Source organism: Diorhabda sublineata, chromosome 6, assembly GCF_026230105.1.
Source record: "Diorhabda sublineata isolate icDioSubl1.1 chromosome 6, icDioSubl1.1, whole genome shotgun sequence".
Classification (NCBI taxonomy): Eukaryota; Metazoa; Arthropoda; class Insecta; order Coleoptera; family Chrysomelidae; genus Diorhabda; species Diorhabda sublineata.
The window spans coordinates 29,440,124-29,449,613 of NC_079479.1; the positions used below are offsets into that span (position 1 = coordinate 29,440,124).

The window sequence follows — 9,490 nt, forward strand, 5'->3', positions numbered from 1 at the left end:
TGACGTTCACTACAACTTCCAATTATAGCGATCTCTGGTTTCGAGATAAACAAGTGAAACCAAGAAATTTATATTAGAAATACTATTAAAAGCTTCATTTTTCATATCTTCAACTGATTATCTTTCTTTCTCGCATGTTTTTTCTTTTCCGGCCATGATCCATAGCTCAGCTTCTTATACTATTTGTTTGTTCAGCTCGTCTTAAAACGATATTGTCATACAATACTTCAGGATGAAAATCTTGGCTTTTAACAAAAGCTAACCATAAAAATTAAATATTTCTCGTTTGAGGAAAAATCTACCGTCTTTCAAGCCAGATTATTCTCAGCGATAGAATGTAGGAAAATTCAATAGATGGTATAGAAAAAAATAATTTCAATCTGCCCAAACATAAGGAACAACCTAGTGTGCTCTAGATATGCGCTAAAAAGTCCTCTATAAAATAGTGAGTGATAACGGCGAGGACCAACTCATTTGAGTTACTCGGACAACGACGTTGATTCTTTCGCTGAACTTGGATCAACAAAACTACCTGAGATGCTACACTAAAGTCTTGGTGTAGCTTTCACATTTATCAGAAGTCTGTTGACATGACAGTATCTCCAAGGATGGTTCGAAACACCTGGCATGAGACAAGCTAAGGTGCTTGCGAGACCATAAGCTTTCTGTTCCTCATACCAATCAACTGCTTCGCTTAAACGAGCGTGAAATATTTCGGGTGATAGGTCTTTCAACGTGACGTGATGGTAAAAGGTAAAAGTCAATGTGTGTGGTTAGGTTTTCCAGGGATATTGGCTTATTTGCCTAACGGTCCACGATTGCTTTTGATTTCCAGCGTATTACAAACTACTTTTACTTTTTTTAAGTATGTCTAGTTCAGAATTGATTTTATTTCTGATGAATTCATATAATCAGTACCTTCTTTTGTATTTAAATTTCCAATAATTTTTCGTGTTCTCCAATACAATAGACAATAGACCTATCAATATGTCTGTCGACAAAAATATTTGTTAATCAAACAATATTTAGTCAATATTCCAACGTTAAAATTCATATGTATTAATACCCAAAATTTCCAAGTTACGGTTGAGCGGTATAAAATGTTATTAACAAAAAAAAGTATATTAAAGTTCTACACACAAAACTTCCATTAGTGCTAAGAGAGCTGGCGCATGAAATAAACAAAATGACGTACTTTCAATGTATTATTTTGTTAGTCGCTCTATTGTATTGCAAAGCAAATACTGTTCAAAATGAGTTTGAAGATTTTGTTGATTATGTGAATAATTATATAGATTACACTATCCACTATTCTCTACCAACCAATAATTCTTATTTAGTTAATGTGAATGATTCTAGGATACATGGTGAGTAATTTACAAATTTACGTTACCAAAAATTCGGCATCATTCTAGTAGACATCGCATCTGTCAGATGAAATATAAATTTTACTGATTTTGTTCTGACATCTAGTGATTGATTGTATCATTTTATTTTGGTTCTAAATTAGATTTTTTCATAATGAGAACTTAATATCTGGAATGTTACCAATTTAGTTCAATAGCACTGCGATAATATATGATCATATACATGAACAAAATCTTCCACTTCATTCTCTCATAATACGAGGAAGCACCCAAAAATGGATGGAAATGTTTTTCCCACCTATTAATTGGCCCGTGGGCCTTGCGATAATGTGAATAAATACATCCGCCACAAAGGCGTTCCTTAAACATTGTGCTGTCGGAATTCTTAGATACTTTTTATATTGCTCTAAGTAAAAATAGTTTACAGTTATTCGTAGATACAACTCACTATATATTGACCTGATAATGGATTTATGGGAAACTTTAACATACATATTGCCACGATTACAGATTATGGAACATTTGACTTCATTATTGTCGGAGCGGGTACGGCTGGTACACTTCTTACAAGACGATTAACCGAAATTACCGATTGGAATATATTATTGCTCGAAGCTGGTAATAACGGAAATAATTTCACCGATATTCCCTTCATGAATTTGTTCACAAGAAATTCAGAATATAACTGGGGCTTCAAAACAATACCCCAAAACAACAGTTGTTTGGGTAAGTATATCAATCATTAGTTCAATTGGCGCGTCGATGGAGATTACTAATATGGTTTTTGAGAAGGAACGATTGATGTATAATGGGACAAAAGTCGCGACAATATCTTGAAAGAAAAAAGGAATATCAACAAAATTAGAGTGTTCAAAAAGTCTCTCTGTCTTTGCTCAGAGAGTCGTGATCTCTATACCCTTTTACCTTTCCTCATATTTCTCGATTTGCAGCCTGGTGTAACGATATGTGATAGGGTTGGTCTGTAGCTTGTTTAATCTAATAAAATTACCTCATAGAGAACCATCCTCCACTTATTTTCCCTTGTACTGCTTTTAGCATTATAAACCTGTCTATATTGTCATTTTGTCCAAAGTATTGAAAGACATTTTCAAGTATAAAGATGATACTCTGGTGGATACATTCCGTTAAGTATCGATTGATTAATTCTTTTTGTGGTTGAGGGAATTCTGAACAATCTCTTGTAGATTAATATTTAAAGATCCATCAATATAATTTGCACTATAATTGGAACCAACACGGGACGATTTTCTTCAACTTGAGAAAGTTTTTTAATCAGGAAAGTGATGTCAATTATCACCATGCGGCATTTAATGGTATGTACTCTTCTGGTACCCATTGGAGTATTCTCATAAGATCTTTGTATTGATTACTATCAATTTTTACTCATTATCATTAGAATACGAGGAATGGTCGGTGGTTTTATCGTGGTCGTCGAATTCAAATTTGAACTGTTCTTGTAGCACTCTTATACTTTTTTTGTCGTATTTGATATTTTTAGTACATACTTTACATTCATTCTTACACTGCATGTGAAAACTGAGTGGGATTTCTGGTTGTTTCTTGTCCTTTCCATGATGATAATAGATTTTGGTGGGGTTGGGAATAGTCCAAATGTACATCAGCAATTGAAAATATCAAAAAATGGTCGTGATATCTGAGAAAAAGCTGATGATCAAATATACATAGTATTAAACATCTTAATGATAAGGATTTAACATATGAGTGATTTTGGATGAAATTTCATCAATTGATCTAAGTAGGTGACTAATTCACAACTTTCTTGTACTTACCGTGTTATGTGAAATATCAATCGTCATGACCATTAATATCAATTTTTTTCAATACCTATCTTTGGATTGTCCCATACAAACGTTCTATGCTTGCATTTCCATAACAATAAAGTATAAGAAAATATTTTATAAGAAGTAAGACCCGTTAAGGTATTTTTGAAGATATATATTATTTTGAAGTTGCTTAAAAGTTGTTGGAAGCATACTTTTCCGAATAAAATCAGTTTTTTATCAAATATAAACTTTGTTATTCCACTGGTATATAATACGAAAAGTTTTTATTCATGTCAGGAGATGAATATCTATTTTCGGTTGTAAAGTTTCACATAGGATACGAGCTGTAAGGAGAAGAAGAAGAATTAAATTGGCTCTGTTTTTGCTCAAAAGAGATGATCACATGTGAACCATAAATATTAAAAGCCGAATTCATATGATTAATAACAGTACATTGATAAAAAACTTACCCAACCGGAGGTCGACGACGATTTCTTTGGATGAAGCTGATTTCACTGTTCCAATTTGGAAAATAAACAAACTTTCACGTATGTGGTGCAAACTAACAAGTCACAACCGTTCTATTAGAACCATTTAAAACGGTCAATGATGGATGATACACCACCATTCATTTGCCAGAAGTCTTCGATAAAATCAAAGAAACCAATCGCAGAAAACGGATCATAATCCAAAGAGATAATGCAATCACGCATCAATACAAACAAAAACATTTTTGAACAGTCAATACATCGAATTGATAGGTCATCCGTCGTACAGTCCTTATTTGGCACTCGATAGTCCCTTGTTGTTTCCGTAGATCGAATTTAAATTGCGAGGTTAACGTTGTTCCACACCTAAAAAAGTTATTGATGCATTCAAGTCACATGTTTTGAAATTACCTAAATCGGAATGGGAAAAATGCTCCAAAGGCATATCCAATTATAAATATTTGTTTTTGATTGTCATCTCAAAATTTAACTAGCAGGCCTCGTATATCTGCATATTTAATCATAATTTCCAGGTATGGTGGATCATAAATGTGTATATCCGACAGGTAAAGGTTTGGGAGGATCGGCTATTATAGGTGATAGTGTTTACGCCAGAGGAAACAAAGCTGATTTCAACGCTTGGGCAGATTTAGGATTGGACGGTTGGAGTCACGACGATCTTTTACCTTATTTCAAAAAAACTGAAAAAATTGATATCAATTTTTATGATGAAAGATATCATGGAACAAATGGTTTATTGAGCATTAATTACACCTACCCCAATCCAGTTACTTACGATGCATTTTTAGATGCTAATCTTCTGTCAGGTCTTGAAAGTGTTGACTATAATGGGAAGACTCAAATTGGAATTGGAAAGTTCCAATGGACTTTGAATTTTAATAAAAAAGTAACAGGAGGAAACGCTTTTATTACACCAGTCATTGAAAATACTCCGAATTTAAAAGTTACTCTCAATGCATATACGTCCAAAATAATATTTTCAAATAAAAATGGTATACCAACAGCAACAGGTGTTCAATTCATCAAAGGAGGAAGAGTATATAATGCTTATGCATCAAAAGAAGTCATTTTATCGGCAGGTCCAATTGGAAGTCCACAACTACTCATGCTCAGTGGTGTTGGACCTCAGGAGGATCTAGAAAATCTCAATATTTCAGTTATAAAGAATCTTCCTGTTGGTCAAAATTTGATTGATCATCCTGCTTTTGTTGGATTATATATTAGAACTAATCTCACAACTGATCCTGGAAACGTTACTTATAATTTGGAACGATGGATCAAAGGATTGGGTTACTACACAACCATATTTTCGGCTGATAATATTGGATTTATCAATACGAAAAACAAAACCAGTGAAATACCAAACGTGGAATTTCTAACTATAAATCCACCCACAAGTGTTCCACCAGGTAAGTTTCAATTTAATTAAAAATTTTATCGTTATTTAGGACTCAATTTGAGAAAATTTAAGATAAAATGGTCATACATGATCAATGAGCGTAACTAAATGGTCAGCCATATGATAATATTCAAGAAATGTTCAAAATAACAGTTATTCAAAAAATTTTAACCTCTAACATTAATTATACAGAGCTCAATTAAAATAAATTTGATCGATTTAAAAATAATCAAAATTGGTCAATATATTTCAATAATTATTCAATGTTGATATAGAACTTTAAAATCAAATAAAGGCTTTCAAGAAATCTGCTTTTTTCCCTTTCTACCCTTGTCAATTCCGAATATTAAACATTCTCCTCAGCTATCCTTGCAAGGTTGAGTTCCAGCTTCAATCTTTTTGGTGGCCTGACTAGTGTTCTGAATTTTTGTCTCATTTTACCTATCTGTGTTTAGAATTTTTTCAGCAATACCTTATCAACTTTACGTTTCGTAAGCCCATTTTACTACATCCTAACTTCCCATTTCTTCTGTAATGTCACGATTTCTCATTCTAACTCTGAGGCTAGCTCCCTTAATTGTTCTTATCGCTTCCAATCCAGTCATCCTGTCACTTTTTGTTATTGTTGATGTTTAGACTCGTGTTTCCGTTGCTTAAGTGAAAACAAATCGTACACATGTTTTGTAAATTCTCATTTTTCTTTGTGTACTCATTATATTGATTTCCAATATTAATTCTCTCAAATATTCCCTGACTCTGTTTTTATCACTAGACTTTGTGTTTCTTCTATTACATTCCTCTTAATACATATTGTTACTCCAAGATTACCGAATTATTTCCATGATTTGTTATATTATGTTGTTGTATATAGTTAGGTTATATCTAATCGAATCTTTGGTTATAACTATTGAATGAGTCTTCTTAGTTGGCATGCTCAGATTACATTCGTTTTATATAGTATATGCAGGTCATCTTCATTTTCTATCATTTTTAATCATTGATCCTCCATTCATATTGCCGCTGTTATTCTCACTATAATAGAATTAATGGTATATGACTAAGGCTGTCTCTCTGTCAGATCCCAGTCACAACTTGTATTTATTTAGATAGACCCTTCTGGTTTTGATCCTTTTCCAATTTCATATGCAGATAAAGATTGAAAAGCTAACGATGGGAAACTTGGTCAGAAGTTATTAACATTTTGTCGGTAATACCAAACAATTTATTGGACTTTTGATACACAATAGATTAATAGTCCAAATTGTTAGCGTGGTAGATTCGCGGCGTTATGACATAGATCATCTAATCTAATCTAATGTGAAGCTCCTATAAGGAAGATCTAATCGTTCATGATTGCTTGGCTATGTAACAAGTCTAAAAATAGATGTTTCTAGCTTCCATTGATGTATAGAAATAATCAACACTCCTATCCTATCATTTAGAGTCTATTACACCCTGAATCAATTGGTCACAGTTTAGTTGTAATCGATCAGTAGGTCAGCTATTGAAGAAATATTGATTATTTCAAATTCATTTCTATATTATTTCAGCATCAAATGTACATACTTTATGTCTATTTAGACATATTAGACATTGTTTTATGTTGCACAAGTCCGCGTTTTTTTCTCATTCCTACTGTCCAGAGACTGACAGAAACACTCTTTACTTTCCACAGCTACTGCTGCCAATGAATAACATTTTGTTTTTGATCGATAACTGCTTTTACTATTTTAACTGAGGATTGGAAATAAAACATTTTTTTTCTTGGTAGTTCTTCTTCTTCTTCTTCTTCGGATTTGATAGGTCCTTATCCTTCCTTAAATTTTGTGGAAGTGTTTCATATTTTGATCAAGGTTACCGTTCAAATGATTCATTTTATAACTTGGTACTGGAAGTGATTTTGATTTTAGATAAGGACCCATCAAATTCGAAATGACTACTGTGCCACAATACGTAAACAAAGGAATATTCGAAATATTTGAAGAAAAATGTAACAAGTCTAATGGCATGTTATAAATGACTGTTTAGTCTGGCCACCACAAATTTCTCTCTAATTCTGAAATAACTACCCCTAGTTGATGATATCTTTTTCAACTAAAATAAGCTAATGAATATTTATTTTTCGAAAAATTAATCAGAAACTACATAAACAATCGAGCCACATAAACATTCTAGAATTAATTTTAAAATGAGGGAGTCTAGTTAGAATTAGAATGTGAGATAAAAGTTTGGGAAATTTTCCCTCTTATAAGCATTCTAAATTTAGTTTTAAAATGAGAGAGTCAAGTTTAAATTAGAATGTGAGATAAAAGTTTGAAGAATTTTCTCTGAAGTGTAGATAATAATTGCTGATAGATCTATAATCATTTACTATGGTAACAAGTTAGTGAATCGGACAATTCATACAGTAGCTGCATTCCAAATTTAATAGAGTCTAGATAGACGAGATATTAGTTATTATTGACTCACTCATCCTTACCTTCTTGTGCTATAGCTGAGATATAAGTTGTACAGAATTTGATGCTTAAGTTATAGTAGAAAAAATTCAGCTCCTAGTAGTCAATACTAGTTCACAAAAACTATAATAAAGATAAAACCCCTAAACTCAGATCTCTAAATCAACATTATTTTTATTAGTTAGAGTATGTTCTACAAAAAAATTATAATGAAGAGAATATTCTAACAAACATAGAAGAGGCTGATATAAATAACCTCAAATAATTGTTATGGTAATATATATATATATATATATATATATATATATATATATATATATCAATAACAAATTTGCTAAATGATCAAATAAATTTCACAAAAGAACTTAGTGCTGAACGAAACAAAAAAACTTCACTTTTTCTCTTTTTTCAGCTTCTTTCTACAATTTGGATGAAACATATGCAAAAGTTTTTACAACTTACAATACCTTGACAGATTTTTTAGTATATTGCATCAATATCGAGCCGAAATCTCATGGTTGGTTGAAATTGAGTTCCAGCGATCCAGCGGACTTTCCTCTCATCAATCCAGCTTATTACACAGACCCCAATGACGAAGATATTCAAGCAGTATATGAGGGGATAAAGTATATACTTTCGTTATTGGAAACAAAGCCACTTCAAGCAATCAATGCAACTTTGGTAACACAAACTCCCAATTGTGATTATTTGAAAGAAGAATCTGAAAAAGATTATTGGTATTGTGCCATTAGGTCACTCACTTCTACACTTTATCATCCTTCTTGTACAACTAGGATGGGGAACAGCGAGAAAGATTCAGTAGTAGATAAAACAATGAAGGTTCATGGAATATCTAGGTTGAGAGTAGTAGATGCTGGTTCGATGCCCAAACTTGTCAGGGGACATCCATTAGCCGCTATTTGGGCAATGGCCGAAAAAACAGCTGATCTTATTAAGAAAGAATACAAGAAACTGTGAATATTATGTAATAATATGTTTTTCCAATAAAAATATATTTCGATCTAATTGCTTTTTAGACTTAATCCTTCCAGAATCGAGCGCTTTTAATATACGCATTCCACAAAAACAACAAGAAATGAAATAAGAACAGTTTGAGGAACAAATGTAATGCATAAAGTATAGTATGGTGGCCAGGGCAAGAAACATTCTGGGCGCGTCCTACAGGAACCAGCTTATGAAGCTTGTTAGAGATAATAACCCTAGGGAATTTGAAGTCGAGAATAAGCTAAAAAGATTAGAGCCGATCTGTAGTGATAAGTCACTTTAATATTCATCCTAGTTATTGAGACACTGCTTATTCTCTCCTACAACGGTTTTAGATAAGCTCGTTTTATGAGGTGCGTGTATGTGTGTGTGTGTTTTGCAGACGAAAGATTAAACCAATTTTAGTTGATTGTATATGAAATTCTTGAGTTACTATTCAGAAGGTGAGTAATTTTCAGTGCTCATATTTTTCTAGCTTGGTTTGTTGGTGATTCAGTGAGGTAATTCTTATATTTCCAGCGATTATATAAGATCCTATTAGGAAGATTATGCATAACGGCACTAATTTTTGTTGAACAACTGTGAATAAAATATGTCTCATATGATTGGCTTACCGGCCAACTACTTTAGCTATTTCATATCAGAGAATTTCTAATTTTTCAGAATTTGCTATAGAAATGAAATATGTCATTTCTCTCTCTCATTTTTATACGAATCATCTGCCAATCTCTAAAATCTCAAAGCTTCCAATAACTACTGCCAACCAAATGTTTTATCTCGGTTAATAGTAAAAGTTATATTTTCTCTGCGGATAAAAAAACCCGGATAGTTGAATAGCCAACATATACTCCTGTCCTGACGTGATTAGATCTTTCTATGAGGATATATCAAAAGTGAACCCCTTAACATAGATGACGTAAAAAGATGAATCACGCTTGCGATTAGATCC

At 32.5% G+C, this 9,490-nt stretch overlaps 1 protein-coding gene across 1 annotated transcript; it reads left to right on the forward strand.

Annotated features, from left to right (window-relative positions):
- The first annotated feature begins 999 nt into the window (after positions 1-999).
- LOC130445190 (L-sorbose 1-dehydrogenase-like) lies at positions 1,000-8,562 on the forward strand. Its single transcript, XM_056780730.1, has 4 exons — positions 1,000-1,367; positions 1,878-2,093; positions 4,194-5,090; positions 7,949-8,562. Exons 1-4 carry the CDS (start codon positions 1,187-1,189, stop codon positions 8,512-8,514), a joined length of 1,860 nt encoding a protein of 619 aa, XP_056636708.1. The 5' UTR covers positions 1,000-1,186; the 3' UTR covers positions 8,515-8,562.
- Positions 8,563-9,490: the final 928 nt, after the last annotated feature.

Coding starts and splice junctions, on each gene's coding strand:
- LOC130445190 (XM_056780730.1), top strand. CDS start 1,187: ATGACGTACTTTCAATGTATTATTTTGTTAGTCGCTCTATTGTATTGC. Junction 1,368..1,877: donor GAATGATTCTAGGATACATG/GTGAGTAATTTA, acceptor CCACGATTACAG/ATTATGGAACATTTGACTTC. Junction 2,094..4,193: donor CCAAAACAACAGTTGTTTGG/GTAAGTATATCA, acceptor CATAATTTCCAG/GTATGGTGGATCATAAATGT.